General features: G+C 38.0%; 1 protein-coding gene across 1 annotated transcript in view; it reads left to right on the top strand.

The window, feature by feature from the left end:
* NALCN (sodium leak channel, non-selective) overlaps positions 1–21713 on the top strand; it is a 285252-nt gene that overhangs the window by 16763 nt on the left and 246776 nt on the right. The window contains 4 exon segments of the mRNA XM_040624300.1: positions 4005–4088; positions 5468–5607; positions 5686–5814; positions 21071–21225. Of these exon segments, the coding sequence (XP_040480234.1) occupies positions 4005–4088; positions 5468–5607; positions 5686–5814; positions 21071–21225 (508 nt within the window).

The raw sequence follows: 21713 nt of genomic DNA, 5'->3' as shown, positions 1-21713 counted from the left end.
TTGCTAAGCCAGTTTTCATAATGTGAGCTCATTTGAGTTAGACTATGTTTGCATACTTTTGTTTTATTTGTGATCCCCACCAAGGCTTCTTTTAAAGTGATTTTAAATAACCCATCCTTTTATATAGTTCAGAAGATACTTTAGGTCATCATGGCAACATCAATTTCCTTAGCAAACATATTTATAAAGTAAATAAGAAACAAAAAGTCACCCAACTCTATTTAGATAGCTTTATATTCTAAATTTGTGGGGCCCCAGTTTTTCAAAATTGATTTTATTTGTGCCAACTTAAAAGCAAAAAAAAACTTCATAAGTTTTGATAAAGCTAAAATGCTCATCTTTTTAAAAATTTAATTTTGAACATCTATTTAAAAAAATATAGCACATGAACATTAGTCAAAGACTGTATGGTCTAATGTGAATAGCATGTTTCTCTTCCCTTCTTGAATCCTGGCCACTCAGTTTCCCTTCCCGAGAACTATCACTGTTTATTCTCACTTTTACATTTTACGTAATCCTAAATATAATGAGATCTCATCCTGTATCTTATTGAATATAATTTGTTACTAAAGCAAGTTATGAGAAACAGTGGAGGTTCATTGTAGTGACACTATGTATAATAGTTTTTAACGACAAAAAAGAAATGAAACAATACTGTTTGGGGAAAATACCATATAAACTCATCCTATTAGCGGCCTGTGTACCCAGTTGATCCCAGTGATTCTTTTTCTGCTGAACATTTACTTTTAATAGTTCCTATTTTAAAATAGTTCTTTCTTCTTTCTTTTTTTTTTGGTCTGTTTTTATTTTTTTATTTCTTTTTTTTTAAGTCTTTATTTAAATTCCAGTTAGTTAACATACAGTGTAGAATTAGTTTCAGGTGTACAATCTAGTGATTCAGCACTTCCATACAATACCCGGTGCTCATCACAAGTGTCCTCCTGAATCCCCATCACCTGTTTCACCCATCTCCCCCTCACCTCTCCTCTGATAACTATCAGTGAGTTCTCCATAGTTAAGAGTCTGTTTCTTGGTTTGCCTTTTTCCCCCCTATTATTGTTTGTTTTGTTTCTTAAATTCCACATATGAGTGAAGTCATGTGGTATTTGTCTTTCTCTCACTGACTTATTTCACTTAGTATAATACTCTCTAGCTCCATCCACATCATTGCAAATGGCAAGATTTCATTCTTTCTTATGGCTGAGTAATATTCCATTTTATATGTACACCACCTCTTCTTTATCCATTTATCAGTCAGTGGACACTTGGGCTCTCTCCATAATTTGGCTATTGTAGATAGTGCTGCTATAAACATCAGGGTGCACGTATCCCTTTGAATTAGTATTTTTGTATACTTTGGGTAAATACTTAGTAGTGCAGTTGCTGGATCATCGGGTGGTGAGGATGTGGAGAAAGGGAAACACTCTTACACTGTTTGTGGGAATGCAAACCAAGGCAGCCACTCAGGAACACAATATGGAGGTTCCTCAAAAAGTTAAAAATAGAACTACTCTAAAATAGCTCTCTGCTGAGTCCCATAAAACTTCAGTTTTTGTTTTGGGAATTCTTCGCATTTTTTTAAAAACAATCACAACTATGCCTAATTCTTAAAATAAAGGTCAAGTGATATTTTTCTCTCTCTTTCTGCCTGACATTCCAGTAAAAAGTACATGTATTTAGTAAAAGTCAATATGATAATACACTTTTATTTTTCTTCGTAATACTAATCAACATGTATTGAATATTTAACATTTTTTTAAACTGATAATGCAAATCATGTAAGGGTAGGAGTTTTTGTTTTTCTTTTCACTCCTGTGTCATTACTGCCTTAAACACTGTCTAGATCATAAAGGTATTCTATACATTGAGTGAATGAATGAATGAACAATAAAATTTGAATTTATTGAACAATAAATATTTACTTGAATTTATTAAACAATAAAGAAACTCAAGGGAATCTTTAAAGTGTAACTCTAGGGACACCTGGGTGGCTTGGTTGGTTGGGTGTCTGCCTTTGGCTCCGGTCATGATCCCAGCATCCTAGGATCAAGTCCCATATCAGGATCCTTGCTCAGCGAGGAGCCTACTTCTCCCTCTGCCTACTGCTCTCCCTGCTTGTGCTCTCTTTCTCTGTCTCTCTCTTTCTGCCAAATAAATAAATAAAAATCTTTAAAGTGTAACTTTAAATAATTTGTATTCCATTATCTTTTTGGATATCTATTAAAATTAGGCTCAGAGAAAATTCAATTTTATATTGCTCTATTGTCTATATTTAGATTATAATTTATATTTTCAGCTAACTATGCAATATACAAGGCAAATATGATGCTTGTAGTAGAAGATATTTTGTGATTTTTGTGAGGTTTTGAGGACAACGATCATATCCTTAAATTATCTGTTCTGTATGTGATACGTGTGTGTGTGTGTGCGCACGCGTGCGTGCATTCTCAGAACCAGTGGCATCCCGAGGTGCAATTTTTCTCTTCATCAGGTTTCAATCATCATATGATGATCATAACACTTAGCAGGTTCATTGTCCTCCTCGTTACCCAGACCCCAAGCCTCAGGCTTGCTTTCATACCTCTCTGTGACCTTTTCAAATATACGAATTACCAAATTTGGTTGATTCTCTTACCAATGATAAAATTATTTAGGCATTTCAGAACTAGCGTTGTTTTCTCTAAACTCTGAATAGAATTAATCTTCCTATTTTCCCCACCATGTTTACCACTTTATCATACGTTATTCTATCTTACCCATTAGTTGAGTGTGTGCATATCAGTTTTTCTGTGCAAGATTGTTCTGCATGCGTGTGTGTGTGTGTTTCAGGAGGTATTATACATCCTTTTATGTAAATTAGATGATTCCTCAATGTTAACTAAGTTGAATTTATACTTCCCATCTGGGTCAGATAAATTTCATTAAGTGGTTTATCATACTGTTAGTTTTGTGAATAATATAGATTATTTCTCTCAGATCCCCTCCCTCTGGGCCCTTTGAACACCTGCAATTAAACTTCATTCAGCTGCCACTCAGTATGGATTGTTATTGTACGTATGTTTTCTCTGAAAGCCATCACACGTCACGAGGCTTCAAAGTGGCAAAGAAAAATATTATTAACAAGTGTGTATCCCACTTTAAGGGTAGGTGGTTCTGGAAATTATTTTATTTTCCTAAATATCCTACAACAGATTTCATCCTCTTATTTAAAATCTTGGCTTTCTGTTCCAATTTTTATTTTCTAAGTAGGTTCCATCAGAGCTTGTAATGATAGATGTCACCGAATTCAGAATTGAGTTTCCTGGATTATGATGGAACTAGGGACTTAATGGGGCAGTGCTAAGAAAGCAAAGGCCTTCCTATTTAAGGTTCTAACTCCAATAAGGTTTTCTGTTTTGTTGTTTGAAAGGGAAATTTTTTTTTTCTAAAATTCCAATTTGATAAACATATGCATTCTAATGTCAGAGTAGATTCATTATTAAAAGATGAAAGTAGTGTGTCTTCTTTATCACATACGACTCCAATTAAAGTTAAAGTCAATATATGTTTGATATATTTGATAATGAAGGCGAGTTTCTTCTTCATGTTTAATTTAGCTCAAGGTGAATTCCTGGTTCATTTCCTGCTTATGCTGACCACTATCACTCTTGGTTCTTGTAGGAAGAAAGCTGGTTTAGGACTTAAGCTGCCTACTGAGTGGGATGACCTCTGGTTTCTTAAATGGTAGTATCTGTGTGGCTAAGAGAAAAAATAGTGATGTTTTCTGTTTGTGTGAACTTAAAATTATCCATGCATAGCTCTGTAGTTACTCGTGTCTCATAAATTATTTTATTCGTATAAAATGCCATTTAAAATGCTAAAGGTATTCCTTTTGAAAATTTCTTCAATTCTGACACAAAAATTATAGATAGCTTATACTGAATTAACACTTGACCCTTCTCTCTACAGATGTTTTTTGAAATTATTAATTTTGCATGATAACTCCATGTGAAATTTATTTTTAGGGGGATAGTTCCTATGTGAAAGATCGCTGGTGTGTTTTTGATGGATTTATGGTCTTCTGCCTTTGGGTTTCGTTGGTTTTACAGGTAATTAAAACTTTTAATTTACATGGTGTATTTTCCAAAATGTGCATTGTTTTGCTTTGAAAATCTAAATAAAAATAGTAATGAATATATGTCAAATGTGATGGTGTAACTCTCTTCAACATCATGTTATTTTAAATGTTTATGATAAAAAAACTAACATTTTAATCATTGTCAGTCCCATCTGTGAATTGTTTCTCAATCAGAAATGAACATCAGGGGCGCCTGGGTGGCACAGCGGTTAAAGCGTCTGCCTTCAGCTCAGGGCGTGATCCCAGCATTATGGGATCGAGCCCCACATCAGGCTCCACCACTGGGAGCCTGCTTCTTCCTCTCCCACTCCCCCTGCTTGTGTTCCCTCTCTCGCTGGCTGTCTCTATCTCTGTCGAATAAATAAATAAAATCTTTAAAAAAAAAAAAGAAATGAACATCAATACTAAAGCAAATTATTTCTTATTAAAAAGATATAAAAATATATTACTGAAATGAAGGACAGAACATGGGGTAAGATTTCTGTATTTGTAGAATACAATTATTGAATTTAAAAATTAAAATTCCAGTCTTTCATGTGACTGAATCCTCACTAAAGACAGCTGACAAATATAGATACATTGGGATGAACATAAAATACCATATCACAAATAGAAAATGCCTTACTATGAGAAATGGGGAACATATATGTAAAAGGCTAAAGGTGGGACTTTACTGGATAATAAATGCATTTCCATGCATTTATTCAGGCTTCAGTTTTGCATTTAATTCAACTCAAGTTAGTATATCCTTCATTAAAAAATTTAGAATAGAATAAATTCACAGTCCATCCTGTAAAGTCATCTTAATGCTTTTTGATGAGCTCTCCTTATTTTTACAAAGCTTACCTCTCCAACAATCTGATTTCATCCTGCATATTCATGCGTTCTTTTCCATTTAATAGCTATTATATGACTGACAAACGTTTTCTAATTATCATTTTGCCTCTGTTGGTAAATGGTACATTTCCTTTTTGATTTTCTTATAATAATCTTAACCCTTTCTCCATTTCTTTATGTTTTAGCTATTTAAAAAAGTTCCACCAAAGGACATTATTCTTGAGGAAGACAGCATACGTATTCTGTATTCTAAGTTGGCGCTTGTTTTTGTAATAAAAACTGGGCTTCGATGAATTATATGGGAAATGAATAAGAGCAATGGCATTTACATTAGTTCATGTATTCATTTCTCTGAAGATAGCTATAGTTTCAAAATGGACCATTTCAGTGGAAAATAATGCAGGGCGAAGTTGGGAGCGCAGGTTAACTCTTGATACCATCTGTGTTTTTCATAACTACAGGCAAAGCTAAGGGAAGTTCTGAGCTTGTTTCTTGTTACCTCTTAATTCACAGGTATTTGAAATTGCTGATATAGTTGACCAGATGTCACCTTGGGGCATGTTGCGGATCCCACGGCCACTAATTATGATTCGGGCATTCCGGATTTATTTCCGATTTGAGCTACCAAGGACCAGAATTACAAACATTTTAAAGTAAGTACTGCTTTTATGTACGTTAAGGAGAAAAGCTTATGACATTTTTGTAAGTTTTGCCTACTTTTTCCCCCCCAGGCGATCAGGAGAACAAATATGGAGCGTTTCAATTTTCCTACTTTTCTTTCTACTTCTTTACGGAATTTTAGGAGTTCAGATGTTTGGAACATTTACCTATCACTGTGTAGTAAATGACACGAAACCAGGGTAAGTTTATCTACTAACTGCTTTTTAATCGAAGTGATTAGCAAGAAAGTGTCTGCAGTTCTTATGAGAAAACTCTGTCTAAACTGAACCAAAAGTCTTTATGTGCTCTGTTCTGTATTCTGTTTCCTCGAAATTTTCTTGTCTGATTTTTTTAAGACAAGTATTCAAGGCAAGCCAGACTGAAAAATGTAACCCCATGGGAAAGTAGAATAAGCAAATTCAAAGACTGCATTTGGAGATTTTCCTCAGTGTGACAGAATGAGGAGGGTGCTACCATAATACCATCTGAGTATTTTCATTTCTTATTTAAATAAGATGGAAATGAGAAATGGTGTAACTACTCGGAAAAACCGTTAGGCAGTTTCTTAGAAAGTTTAACAGACACCTACCATATATCCATTCATTCCATTCCAGGTATCTAACCAGGGGAAATGAAAACGTATGTCCATAAAATAGATTTATACCTAGTGACTTTATTTGTAATAGCCCAAACTGCTAACAACCCAAATTTCCACCAACAGGTAACTGAATAAACAAATTGTGGTATATCCATATGATGAATACTGTTTAGCAATAAAAAAAAGTATGAGAAATTGATATATACAACATCTTGGATGAATCTCAGAATAATTATGCTGAGCAAAGGAAGCCAGATGAAAAAGATTACATATTCTGTCATTCCATGCATACAAAATTCTAGAAAATGCAAGCTTATCTGTAACAACAAAAAGGAAATCAGTGACTGCCTGGGGGTAAGGTTGGGGATAAGAGTAAGGGGTTACCAAGTAGCATTAGGAAACCTGTGGGGTTGGGGCACCTGGGTGGCTCAGTCGGTTAAGCATCTGCTTTTCGGCTCAGGTCATGATCTCAGGATCCTAGGATAGAGCCCTGATTGGAGTCAGGCTCCCTGCTTAGGGGGGAGTCTGCTTCTCCCGCTTCCTCTGCCCCTTGTCCCACTTGTTCTCTCTCTCAAATAAATAAAATCTTAAAAGTAAAAAAAGGAAACCTTCGGGGTTGATCGATATGTTCATTATCTTGATTGTGGTTCTGTGCACATGTTAAAATGTATCAAGCTGTACATTTTAACATGTGCAATTTATTATATGTCAAGTATATCTTATGAAAATGGTTTAGAAATGTTTTGGTGGAAAGTGGAAATCTAAGTTTCTTCATATGGTTAGACAGTTTGTTCCAGCACTATTGATTGTGTGCTTCACCCACTGAATTTTACGCTACTTTTCTCATTTACTAATTCCCTGTCTATTTGGCTTTGTACCTACGGTCTCTGTTGTGCGTGATTAATCTAGTTGACTATCCCTTCACCCATATTACACTCTGGAATTTGTTTAGATTATAACATGGCTGTATGCATGGGGTCAACTTTCTAGCTTCCTGCCTTACGTAGGCTCTGGACCCTGTTTTCTGCCTCTTGCCGGCATTAAAACCCCAGCTCTTAGCTACTGGACACTTAGTCCCCATCCATACCACTATTTTGTCAATTCATGGACTTTCCTCTCTCTATTTTTAGTTCCCTGTTAACCTTTTGACCTTTTGGGACATATTTTTCTTTCTCGTAAGCCCAGATATGCATTTTTAAATGTTACCATTTATCCAATAGATCTAGTTGTTTGTAATGGAAAGAGTTGAATTTAATATAGCCCAGTTTTCCAGAACTAGCCCTCTGACACTCATAGCTAATTTTCCCCGCTATTATTCTCATTACACTGTGAAGTCCTTGAGGACACAAAGGGCAAGGGTGGAGAAGATTCCTTTTAGGGCCAGTACCTAGTATTCTAGCACAGAGTAAGTACTTTGTAACTATCTATTGAAGGCATAGTGCATAATATATTATATTGGGACGGATAATAATAACATTGTGACAAACTGATATAGAAGAGGAAATTTAAAAAAACAAAGGGAGAAAAGCAAGCTGCTAAATGGGACAAGGGAGAAATTGTTAAAAAATAGAAAAGCACTGCTAAGAGTGGAGAGAAGCAATGAGCTAGTACATACATAGGGTGGGGGAGTTGAAGAAAGAGGTGAGTAAGGGGGTTGCCTATGTGGGTGAGGGAAGAGACACACGCGTGGAAGAAAACCTGTAGGTAGTTTTTTTTTTTTTTTAAGTGTATGTAGGCTGTAAAATCTGTCTAGATTGTTCCATGAATGAATATGGAGGTGGGAAAAAGATATTGTGTGGGCGGGAAACAATAGCATAGAGGCGAAGAACAGAGGAAGCTTCTGCATAAGAAAGCTGCTGTGTTCTAATAGCTGCGAGCACAGGAAGCTGATTTAAAGTTTCCATTTTATTAAAAATCAAGTCAGAATGTGTGAGAATTCTAAAGCTTGTTAGAATTGTAAAACTAGCAAAAGGTCAGGCATCCTGCTGGCAAACTTAACTTTGACCCATAAAGTACAATGTAAATGGGGAAGAAGTCTAGGAGCACCTCTGACCTCAGGACCCTTGCATCACTTCAGAAAGTGCTCTTTGCCATCTGCTCACCATAGCCAGTACTAGGACATGAGTGGCTTTGAAAAAAATATTAGAGGACCTCGTATATTCTGAATATTAGCCCCAGCTCATTACTTTATCCTAAAAATGGAGTTCTCTAGGAAGAATTACGTATGTTTTGGCAGAATTTTCTGTTACTCTAGACATAGCAGTTATGGAGAAATGTCTGCATTTTCTCTTTCCCGTATTTGTAAAATCTGCCCGTTAGCTTTATGTGCATATACATTTATTTTGCCTTCCTTTTATAAAGTGACAATTACTCTTTGAGAAGAAAATAGGTAAGTAGCGGTAGAGTAGTAATGTTGCTCATAATAACAGTTTTTGTAAGTTTGAAGATTCATTTCAAGGACCAATCCCTTATACCGTTTTTCTTTCAATTTTCAGTTCAGTATTAACTGAATTTTAACGTCTTACTCAGAAGTAGAAAAATTGTTGATGCCATTTTACCATTAGTTCCAGCCAGACCTTAATTTTAGAGACTGAAAAACTGTCCAAAGTGAAAATAAAATGCGTAAAAATTCCAATTAAAAAAATTCCAACCTTTTTGTTTCCTTTTGTTGCTTCTGAACTAGGAATTTCTCCTAACACCTCTGAGTCAGAGATTAAGCTACAGAATGATGCCTGTGTTTCCAGTGATTGGTGTTGCCAGTTGCTGTCATGACCTCATTTCTCTTAATTGTTGTCCTTTACAATTGTCCGATTTCGGCTTAATTGATTTGCAGGCACTATAGCCTAATAATAGGAGACTTGCAGGCAGAGCTGTGTCTGCTCAGGAACCTGGGTATCCCACGTTTCAAGGCTGACCTCTGGAATTGATGATGAATAATCTGTGGGGCAAACAGGATAAATAAGGAAGCAACTCAGTGCACACAGTTTTGTTTTAAATGGAGCTGATTTCTTTTAAAGCCCAGAGAAGGGAGTCTTCACTTTGTCCTTGGTAGCATTACTCAGAAAGCTTTAGATTCTTATCTGATAAGGAATGGCGACCTAAGGCCATTGGAATGAGGAATGCGATTTGACTCGGCAAAGCAGTTCATATCCTAAAGACATTTGAGAAGAGCAGTGGCCTCTGGCATAAACAGGTGTTGCAAAATGCTAAATAGGGTGGCAGAAATCTCCCGGAAGCTATAAGATGAACAGGTGAAAATGAGCTGGTAGGTGAAATAGAAAAGGTGAAGACTTATCTCCCTCCTTATTACCATCCCCCACCCCAGAAAGGAGAGAAGTTTAGTCCTAGCTTAGTATCGAATAATGAAGTCTTCTTCCCAAGAGTGAGATAATTAGAAAAACCCTAAAGTAAGCAAATGTGAATATTAAGTATATAAAAGTTTACTGTATGGAGAACAGGGCTCAATCAGAAGTTCAAGTAAATGTTTATAATGGCTGAGCCATTAGTTTTGAGACGTGGAGGTGGGGGGCCATACCTTCAAAGGTGCTCAGGACAATCCTAGTACGCCCCTCCTGTGGCAGTGATTACAAACAGCTTTCTTTTGCATCTCAGGGAAGTTTCAGGATGGTCACCCCACCCGGGGCAGCTTGTAGGATTTGGTGGTTATTTTATGAAATATCACTAACACTTAGCCTAGAGACACTACAGAGTTGGATTTGGGTTACCTTTCTCCTGCTGCTCCCAAATAATATTTAAGTTTATCCTTGAGGGTACTTGGAAAAATAAATGAATTATTGGCTTACAAATTCTGTTCACAAAATAATGACTTTTTTTTTTAATGGAAGATTCAGAAGAATTAAAAATAGAAATGTGGTGGAACTTAAAATATTAATTTTTAATTTCTATGGACATTATCAAGAGGGAATTTTGTAGAATATGTAAAATCATAACTGCTTCAAATTCATGCAAAGGTCTTTGAAGTCTTCTTGATTTATATTTAAACTTCTTTTGAAGGATGAAGACAGACTGCTACATTTAACTTACTGGATTCCTGCAGAGATGTCTGCTGGGTGGGAGATATAAGAACAAATTTGGATAAATGCATATTGGGAAGATTCTCTTTAAGATATTTAAATAAGGAAAAAAAAGATATTTAAATAAGAAATGAAAATACTCTGATGGGTGCATGGAGATTTCTACTAAAATAATAGCAACATTTCTGGAGCACTTATTGTCTCCCATGTGTTTTGCTTCTATAACAAATTTTTAGAGCAACGTAAAAGGAATTATTTCCCCCATTTTACAGTTGAAGACATAGTCCCAAAGAGATTAAATAGTATGTTCATCTGGTAAGTGAGAGTGCTGGGATTTGAACTCAAGTCTGACTTCCCAGCCCATGCTTGATATGCCATTTGAACATCTTCTACCATATAATAATCTCACATTTGTAAACCTATATGCACATATAGAACCATATCCTTATGCACAAACTCTTTATATGACGTAGAGAAAATGAAAGTCCATATGACGTCAGATTTCTTTCCATCCCCGTGTAGATGTTATGTTCCAGGGGATTCTGTCCTGTCCAAATCTATAAAATAGTGGCATGCAATAGATTTGTATTACTCCATTTATCTCTTTTAAAATTGTTGTGCATATCCATCTCAAGGATGTGGCCCACCTGAGCCACTATGAAAGGTTAAGTCAACCTTTCATATGTTACAAATTTTTAAAAAAGTAAATATAAGAAAATATTTCAGAATAAACCAAATTCCCATATGAACATTAATACCAAAGTGCTTTTCACCAGGACAGCAAAAACATTTCTGCGTCTTTAGTATAAAAAAAGAAAAGAAAACCCTGCACTTTGAAAAAGGGTCTAAAAGAAATTCGAAAATTTCTTTTGCTCAATTACAGTATTGTACTTCTTTTGACCTTACTTCCCAAAAAGAAGAGAATGTAATAACATAGGTTATAAAACTCATACTTACTATTAGTGGTAAATAATTTACTGAACAATTGATAGCTGTTTTTTTCTCATTTAATACCCACAACGACCTGTTAACGTCATATTCTATTTTTACACTCTGTATTACAGCCAAGGAGACTGAGGCTTAGTGAGGTTAAGTAAGTTATCCAAGATGAAACTGTGTGTAAGTGACAGAGGCAGGGTTGAAATCCAGTTCTCCCTGACACCGATTTCTATGCTTTTAAATAGTCAGCTGTACCTTGGTCAGTATATGAGATGACCTTCAACACACGTGTGTCCAAAATATTTGAATAAAGTGTTTAGCTTCCCTTTGGTTACAAGGAGCACATGCTTAGGAGATAGGCTCTGAATGGGGTGATGAGTACATGGTTAAGACAGCTTCTGCTAGGACCGAATTCTGCTGTGAGGTCCTGGGACTCTGATCATATTATATGAATGGGAAATGAGGAGCCCTGCCAACTCAGTCTCTTGTAAATAACATTCATAGTGGTTCCCTGTGTAGAAATCATACCTAGCCTCGTTTCGATAGCTCAGGTTCACCCAGACCAGCCTGCTTTCCCTCTGATAGAAACCACAGTCACATACAATGACCATAATAGCACGAGCTGTACAGTTGGGGAATTCGTTTCCAGGAGGAGATCTCTGAAAGAGAAAATCGCCCGGGGAGCTTTGTAAAAATACGAACTCCAAGCCACACCCATGGATTCATGTTTATAGTGGGGCTAAAATTCTCAAAATCGGTTGGGTTAGAAATCAGTGCTTTAAAACCTTAGTTTTACATTAAAACTCCCAAAGACGTGTTACAGAGTAGAACACAGATTTTTCTTGGCCTCTTCAAGATAAAGCTGGAGTCTTCAAAGAAATGCTAAGCTTTTAGCTGCTACACCCTCACCGGTGGGGAACTTGACTTCCCTGTTCCCTGAAGGCTGGTTCCTTAGAAATGTCTACGAAGCACCAGAGGTAATCAGAACCTCTTGTCATTCTTCCAAAGAAGTAGGTTGTCGGCGTGCCCTGGGATCTGCAGGGCAGTCACCTCAATTTTACTGACGCAGTGACTCCTACCTTTTTTAGGTCTAGCAACTGAGCTGGACAGGTGTACTTTGGGGTCGAGGGCACCTGGGAACCAGGGCTCTGGCATGTTCCACATCCTTCCCTGATCTTCACTTTTAAGGTAGCTACATGTTCTTAGCGCCAGTGACCCCTGATATCATTTGACCCCAAAGGATGGTACTCCCGCCATACAACTCAGCCAAACCACAACCAGTAAACGGGAATATATATGGAGCTAATTCACCTAATTGCTAATTCATAATGCAATCTCATAGGTTGGACATGATGATCCTCATGAAAGAGAAGAGGAAAGAGCTCCTTGCCACACATTAATTAATTAGCAAAATCACCGAGTGAAAATCTGTACTCTCGGCCCCAGATTCTGGTGGCCATTTTCCACCATGCCAGCTGACCCCTTCCAGATAACTCCTCACCCTGGATCTTGTAGTTTCTCAAGCAAAGGGGAAGGAGTTACTGTTTGAGAAGCCCTTGGCCTAGATTCACAATGTCAAGAGTAGCAGACTTTGTCTTAAGACCTCAAAACAGTTTTCACATTTCCAGTTTGGAGCTGATCAGTGCAAGCTCTGTGTCCTGATACTTTACTTTTCTGATACTCTTTGAATACATTCATGTATCTCTCATTGTCTAATCTTTGCTCAGATGCCAGTTTCCCGGTCCTTGTCACATGTATGGTCCCTTATCTGTATCAGCAAAGTAGTGAGCGATATAATTAAGGGAGTAAAGTTGGAGAAAATATATATCTAAAAGAACTATTCAAATACAACGGGGTACGGTGACGATTTAAAATACTTGCTTTCAAAAGAATATCCACTTTGTCATTTAAATTATATGCACTATTGGAAAAAATATTTAATTTTACCATTTTGATGCATGACGAATTCAGTTCTTTATGGTATGGCTTTGTCCATCTAGCCATTCAGGAATGGATTAAGGAATGGAAAATCATATTAAGATACTCTCAGATTAACAGTAAGGGGAAATTTAGTCCCTAAATTCTTAGAAAATGTGCCAGATTTACTTGTTTATAGAAAGTGGTGTGATGTCAATATTATTTCCTGCCTCAGACTATTTGTCTTGTTTTGTAGTCCTTCTAAAAGTCCTGGAGAGCAATTAAAAGTTTTCAAAAATCAATAAGTAGTCTCTTCTCTGCAAATTCTAGGGTGCGGTAAGTGGTCCAAAGCATCCAGCATTAGCAGTAGCCCGGCCAATTTGTAAGAGCTTTTAATTAATCCTGAAAGCAGAGGCCAAATAGGAGTGAAAACGAAGCCAGATGATTCTCTGGAATGAACCCAAAAGGCCGGTAGCTGCCAGAGCAGTGTCGTTGTCAGCACAGGAAAGGGACCAGCTCTGAGTGCAAGAAAGTGAGCCACTAGGCATGAGGCAAGCCGTGCCCTAAGGTAGCAAAGGGCACGTTCGCTATCCTCCCAGGTGCAAAGACGTGTGTGTGTGTGTGTGTGTGTGTGTGTGTGTGTGTGTGATTCACTCCATGGGTTTAACTAGAAGTGTGTTCTATTCATGACTTCTCCCTAGAGCGTACAATATAAATAGAAGAGAGAACTATTGATGGCAATAAATAACAGAGTGCTCTCAGGCATATAGTGTTATCTGGTGCATATGCATTTGTTGGGCTGCGTACCTCCTTCTTTGCACCACTGACAATTTCCTCGGGGAATGCAAACTTCAGAAACACGTTTGGTGGAGCTGAGCCTCTGTGAATATTTTTTTACACCAAATGGACCAAATTTGGCTACAAGAACACTGTGTTTCTGCTTATGTTCAATTCTTCAAGGGAAAAAGAAAAATACAAACAAAAATCTATATCTATCTATAAATCTATATCTATCTATAAATTCCCATCATAGGCAAATTTTGTGAAAAATCTTGCAAATAACTTAAGTAATGATGTTTTTTGTAAATTGGTGTGTTTGACCTTTTTGGCCATTCCCACAAACGAGGGACAGATTGTAGTCGGCTCAGAGTATATCAGACACACTGTGTCAGTTTGGTGAAAGCACAGATTTTTGTCTTTTCCCCCAATATGCCAATCTCTGAGCATATAGTTTACACATTGTTTGGTATGGTAACAAGTGCTTGTTTACAAACCCTGAGAGAAAGCTGTGAGCAGCTACACCCTACCAATGAAAGGGTAAAAAAGTTGTTCTCTTTCTCTGCCTGCTGTCTCTCTCTCCTATGCACACACAGGCTCTGGCATTTCCACTTTCCAGGATCCCAGGGGGTGTATCTGCCCTAGACCTACTGTCTGTTGATCCTTTGGTTGTCACCCCAAGCAATGACCCCATTGAGAGGTCTTTCCAGTGCTCGCCATCCACCGCCTACAGTCCTATGCGATGTTTCTAGTTGGTGCTCCTGTAATGCTAGGAGCCGATATCTGGCTCTCAAAGCATTCATCATGCTTTTCTGTGGTCATCACTTTTCTAGGTAGTAAAGGCCTTGATTTGGAAATATCTTCCTGGTCGTCTCCATTCCTAGCATGTTGTGTGGCATAGAATAGGCCTTTCAAATTTAATCATTTTGAATGGATGGAGGGACAAATGAAATAAAGTGAATACGGGAAAAACAATTTCTGAAAAGGGGCTAAGTAATGATAAGCATAGTTATGTTCGTAAGTGACAGTCATTACAAAAGGCCAACGCTATGTGTGTTGCAGCAAGCAGTGACAGCAGTTCGATACCAGCAGAGAGAGATGACACTGTGAGTCATGAGGAGAGCAATGTGAACATGTCTTTAGCTATTGCACTTGGCATTGGTGAGTCCTGTGGATGGATGAGAACAGAACACAATGGGCACATGGTTCACTCTAATTATTACTTTTTAAAAAAAATATGAAAGTGTGATGAGGTCGTTGTGAGAATTGTTCTTTAATAATAGCTGAAAAGTTTCTCATTTTACAGATAAGGAAACTGAGGCTCAGATGGTCTAAGTTAATTGCCCAAGGTAATTAAGTCAGTTAATCACTGAACTGAGGTGATAATCCTTGTGTTCCAATATACAGCTCAGTCAGTGCTCTCTACTATCAGGAGCAATGATTAACTGAAAACCATACAACTCTTCAGTACTGAGGTGTTGTTTGGGGCTGTTACAAACAATATTAGCAACAAGTTGAGAACATATTTTCTTAGATCTCAAACCCCTACATAATGTAAATAAAATATTTTAAGAATTAAAGAATAAGGGCACTTGGGTGGCTCAGTGAGTTAAGCATCCAACTCTTGATTTTGGCTCAGGTCATGATCTTAGGGTCATGGGATCAAGCCCCGCATCAGGCACACTCAGCTGGGCGCCTGCTTAAGATTCTCTCTGTATCCTGCCCCTCTCCACCTTCCCTCTCTGAACAAAAAAAAAAAAAAAAAGAGAGAGAGAGAGAGAATTAAAAAAAAACCATATGCCAAGCAGATAATTAATGTCTTCTGAAAAATAATTAACTGCTCCAAGGGATTCCAGTATTTATTTGAAACATGGAAACTACTAAAGCCAAAATTTAAAAAATGGAAAATCCATGCCAGTTTTTAGATATCACACTTAAAAATTGCATAAAAACAACAAGATCCAATTGTTAAAGAATTTCTTCTGTAGTTACTTTATAAGCAAACAAATAAACAAACACATAAATAGATTTGCCATAGATTTAAATAATGGTGGAAAGACACATTCCTTCAGTTAGCCAAAAAATAATTATGACAACATCTACTATGTATTAGTCAAGGTTCTTCAGAGAAACAGAACCAATAGGATGTGTATATTAGAAAGCAGTGAGGTTCATTTTATTTATTTATTTTCATTTTTTTAAAGATTTTATTTGTTTATTTTAAAGACAGAGGGTGGGGGAAAGAGAGAATCTCCAGCAGACTCTCACTGAGCACAGAGCCTGCCATGGGGCTCAATCCCAGGACCCTGAAATCATGACCTGAGCCAAAACCAAGAGTCAGACGCTCAACTGACTTAGCCATCCAAGTATCCCAATGGGATTCATTTTAAAGAATTGGCTTATGTGATTATGGGATTAGCAATACCAAAATCTTCAGAGCAGGCCAGCAAGCTGAAAATTTCAGAATGAGCTATTGTTGCAGTCTTGAATCCAGAGGTAGTATGGAGGCAGAATTATTTTCAGAAGACCTCAGTATTTTTTCTGAAGGCCTTCAATTGATTAGACGAGGCCCACATAAATGTAGAGTAATCTGCTTTACTCAACATCTACTGATTTAAATGTTAATCATATCTAAAAAAATACCTTCACAGCAACATTTACATGGTGTTTGACCAAACAACTGGGCATCATAATCTAGCCAAATTCACTCATAAATTTAATCATCACAGACTATGTGTCAGGAGCTATATGGAATTGCAGGTTACACCAGGGAACAGTTGAGTTTGGAAGGCATCCAATGAGCAGTTGACCACTCAAACATGAATTACGCATTTCCCAAGTGCCAGAAATGGAAAGTGTGGGTACTTTGAGAAATTATAGCAGAGAAGCCTAACTCAGCCTGAGGGACTTGGAATAGCTCCCCTAAGAACGTGACATTCAGGCTGGCGGCCCAAAAGCTGAAAGAGGGGTTAACCAAGCAAAGGTGGGAGGCGAGATTTCCAAGCAGACGAAAAAGTCCTGAGGTAGAAGGAGCATACCAAGAGCCAGGAGAAGTCCACCATGGCTGGATACAAGGACACTTGAAAGGGGAGGAGCCAGATCCTTCAGGGTCTTTTGGGTGAGATTCGCCACAGACAGACCTCAGGTAAGACTGAGGTTATGAAATGTCTGTCTTCATGCTCTGTGGCTAATGCATCAGAAGGGCTAAGAGTGGCTGCAGGATGACCAGTTAGGGGACTAGATTGTGGTGCGGGTGGAGGTGGAGATGGTGAAAGTTGAATGAGCTCAAAAGATATTTTGGAGGATATTTAGGGACACATGACGACTAGTTATGGAAGTTGAGGGAGAAGAAGGTATCAAGGAGATTCCACAATCTCAAGCTTGCTCTCTACTTTGGATGAAGGTCTCATGGTGCTGCTTGTTATGAAGAAATGTTGGTGAAAGAGTCTGTTCAGTAAGGGGTGTAGAGTTGGAGGCACTTGGGGTGTAGCCTGGTGGAAACATCTAATAGGTAGTTGGACACGTAGCTCTGAGACTCTAAGAGACACCTAGGGTGAGAGAGAATTGAAACTATGGAAATGGATTTGTCTGCATAGAAAGAGAGTATCATGAAAAAATAGGAGGCTAAGGTCCAAGCTCAGAGCAACTCAGGCCTGAGGGCCAGTTATAGGAGGAAAAGATGGAAAAGGAGAGTGACCTAAGAAAAGGGGATGAGACTAGCATCTTCCAAGCCAGCAACATTGCCTCTCTCCCTAACCACAACTGGGAAAGGTTTTGTATTTTTAAGAACTTGTGTGATTAGGTTGGGCCCACCCAGATAAACCAGGATCATCACTCAAGACTTTTAGCCTTGTTCACATCTATAACCTTAATTCTATTTGTCACGTAACATAACATATTCAAGTGTTCCAGAGATTAGGATGTGGACATCTTTAGGGGGCCGTTATCCCGCCTACCACCAAAACAACTATGTGGAATGCTGCTCAGAAGTGGCAGAAGATAAAAACTGAAAACGTTCCAGTTGGATGGGGCACATGGAAATAAACTACAGCAAGTTCAGTGGATTGGAGATCATGAAAATGGGCTAAAAATTAAATCAGAGGGATTAGAAGTAGATCATTTATTTCAAGAAATCCAACTGTGAGTAAGGAATGCAGGTCTTGAAACCCACTTAAGCATGAGTGAATATTTATTAGGACTGGAAGAATCATTGTCTATATTTAGAGTTTGGCTGGTGGTAGCAAGAATTCTACCCTCCCTAATTCCAGAGAGCCTCTTGTTCTATCATGAATATCTGAGGGAAGATGAACAAGGGAATAATTAGCATTAACAAATAAAAATGAAACCTAGAAGATTCTTGTTAACTGTGACAACGAAACTAAGATAAATAACAAATATACATTCTGAAACTCTTGATGTTTATTTCCACGTTTAAAAAGAGTAATCATCATGTGGTTTTGGATACATGAGTTCCAGGGCAATTAATCATCTAATATATGTGTCTCTAACAAGCATTTGCTAATAGCTTGATGTTGGCAAAAATAATATGTTTCAAATCTGCTTCCTCTGAAGCCAAAAGATTTCAACATAATATCTGTACTGGTGAGGGTTGTGCTTAAAATGAGAATCAGTGTTAATATGAAAGAAGAAAAATAAATCAAATAAAAAAGGAAAAAATACTCTAATACTTATAAACCAGTGAAAGCATAATCATAATAGTTAACCATTATTGAGTGATTGACTAATTCCCAGTGCTATTCTGGGAGTTGTACATTAGCTCATTTAGTCATTAAGATACTCCTACAAGTAGATAAAAAGGCTGTCCCCATTTCAGAAATGTGGAAACTGAGGCAGCACACACCAGGACTAGGGTTCCAATCTAAGCAGTCTACAAATTTCGAGATGCCAACAGCAATCAGTAACACCTGACACTGTCTGCTGCGTACCCTGTTTTAAGTACTTTACAGACCTAAGTCATTACAGGTTTGCCAAAGCCCTGGGAGATAGGCATTTCCCTGCCATCACCTGAGGAAGAAACTGAGGCATGGATAGGGGAGGTCACACACGTGCTAAAGGCTAAGCTAGAATTCACATCCAGCAGACTGGCTCTGGAGTCCAGTTTTCCTACCCAAATAGCTCAAAGATGATGTTTTTTAAGTTTTTCATGGAGACAGTGCTTTCTTAATCATTGCTGCTGTTGTCTTCTTAAAGCCTTAGAAATGAAAGAAATCTTTAATTTTATTGGGCATCCCTCTCTGAAGTTCACCTTCACCTTCCTGAAGTTAAGAATTGGGTGATCTATAAGGTTTCTTTTAACTGCATAATCCCGTGAACAAAATGCTGTCAATATCAGGCACCTGAATTCCTTCTGTTCTTCTGACAAGTCTTTATTGTGTTTTTACATGTGTTTTAATTGTATGCTACATTTTATCATTGTAATGATTACTAATTATTTATAATAAGCATTTATTGAGCATTATTGTTATAATTGAGCCTTTTTTTATTGTAACATGCTGGGTGCATTCCTTGGTTTCCTTTACTTAATCTTCATACAGGCTTTGCTTTGAATTATGGTTACTCTCCCACCTGACAGATGAAGAAACTGAGTTTAGAAACATGTAGAACTTTGTTCAAGTCACATAACTCGTAATTGGCAGGGCTTGAGATCAAACCCAGAAAAGCTTACTCTGAAACTCTGAAGCCAGTCCCTTTTACCACTTTGCCCGTGTGTGTGGCTTCCACATCAGAAACAGAGTCAGATCAGACGTCAGCAAAGATGGATATTTAGCCTACATATAAAAAGGTGAAATGAGGAAAAATAAATGATATGTCTGCTTAAAATCATCTCTCTGACATAACCAAGTGGTAATTTCCACAATGAGACCTTCCCCCCGGAGTTTTGCACGTGGGATCCAAAGGAGCAGCTTAATTTAGGACTAGAGGGAACAGTTCTTTAAAAACGTATTTCCTGAGCCAGTAGACAGATTATTGCCTTGCAGCTAACACGGAATCCTGAAGGAACACGTTTGAGGGGTCTAAAGTGCGGGTGAGGCTTTTAGAGCTTTGTTGATGGCTGAGACAGAACTGGGTGGGGTGTCACCAGGCCTGGGAGGGAGGGGTGTGTGTAAACCCGTGAATGTGTGTGTGCACGGTTGCTCAAGCAGGTAAGGGATCTCAGAGAGTTAGGTGTCAGACTCTGGAGAAAGCATATTATATATAGGGAAGAAAGAAGCCAATTGAGTTTAAGAGGGTATTAAAGAAGAAATATGACCCAACATGTCTGCCTCAATTTGGCCATAAGCTAGGGACTGAGACTGTCCTGAGAACGGTCCCCACTTAGGAAATGCCTAGAAACATTGAAGTAGTGGGAAATGAGTTGTAATAAAATCATGGATTTAGAAGGCTTGTGAAATCGTCTAGCCTAAACTTTGGCCTCTGCCCAAGCCGTGTGAATTGCCTCAGATAGCAGCTGTTCCGGGCCCATTTTAAAGGTCAGCCCAGAACGAGATTCCACAGTCCCCATTCCAATGATGACCTGTACTCGCTCCCAAGAAAGCTGTTACTTATCTAAATCCTGTGCATCAGTTTAATCTCCACCTTGCCCTCCAGAACGATGAAATAGGGATATATCACCATCCACCTAAAAGACCCTCACTAAATCACCCGTAATCTCTCTTTTTCCAATGCCATCCCTTTGGTTCCTTCAGTCTCATCTTATTTTGTCTGGTTTCCTTTCTTAACTGCCCATCTGCCAACACAGAAGAAGGCCAAATGTCATTATGGGACTCATAGTTGTACCATATGGAAAATGACTGTCCTCACTATTGCTTAGAGGTGAAGAAGTAAGATTTGTGCCCACAGTTAGGTTAAGCATTCTGTGAATAACAAGGAAGCCCCAAGCACATTAACATGCCTTGCAAATCTACAGGAACATTCTTTCCTTGGCTTATCCGGGTCTTGGTCCTTAATGGCAAAAACAATAATGGTAATAGTATCCTTAAAAAGCGCCACTGTGAGGATACATCTGGTATCATTTGAGAGTGTTTACTGTCATCAGCGCCATGACCGCCATCATGAATTTTACATCTGTGTCCGTATGGAGCAGCGATTAGTAGAGGGTGATTACGTTATTCATTTTAATCAACATTTACCGTGGTCGAAATCGTCTAACATTTTGTAATTTGTTCACAGAAACGTAACCTGGAATAGCTTAGCTATCCCAGATACGCACTGCTCACCAGAGCTGGAGGAAGGCTACCAGTGCCCCCCAGGATTTAAATGCATGGACCTTGAAGACCTGGGACTTAGCAGGCAAGAGCTGGGCTACAGTGGCTTTAATGAGATAGGTCTGTCTTACCACTAAAACACATTTTCAGTTTCTATTGTACAATGTTTATGAAATGGAAAGAATACTTGTGTGATTGATATTTTCTGTTAAGATTGTCTATATAACATTTCAGAAACACAACGGCAGATTTTAACCATCTGCCGACATTGTGATATAGTCTACCCTGCAGTCTGTAAACTACAGTCTGCTTGGATGGGTATTTAGCAGTGTCTTTAGAGAGTGAAATATCCCTGATCTTAGACTATTTTTGATTCCTAATTATAGCATTTAAAAATATTTCAATGAGCAAGGTTCAGGGCTTGTTGACTCAAAGATAAACAAGGCTTGGTTTCCTTCCACATATAACTGTCCCGCAGTAAGCAAGGTAAGTCTTCGCGTCTCTGAAATAGTAGCCATTGATGAGTGGACGAGCTGGAAAGTAATCCTGGAACAGAAGACAGCTAAGGAAATACTTAATGAATATCCATCAGTGTATAATAGATGTGT

The sequence above is a fragment of the Ursus maritimus genome, unplaced genomic scaffold (genome assembly GCF_017311325.1).
Source record: "Ursus maritimus isolate PB19 unplaced genomic scaffold, ASM1731132v1 scaffold_10, whole genome shotgun sequence".
In the NCBI taxonomy this organism is placed as follows: Eukaryota; Metazoa; Chordata; class Mammalia; order Carnivora; family Ursidae; genus Ursus; species Ursus maritimus.
Note: the sequence above shows the minus strand (reverse complement) of the source record. Positions and strands in the feature narration are given on the sequence as shown.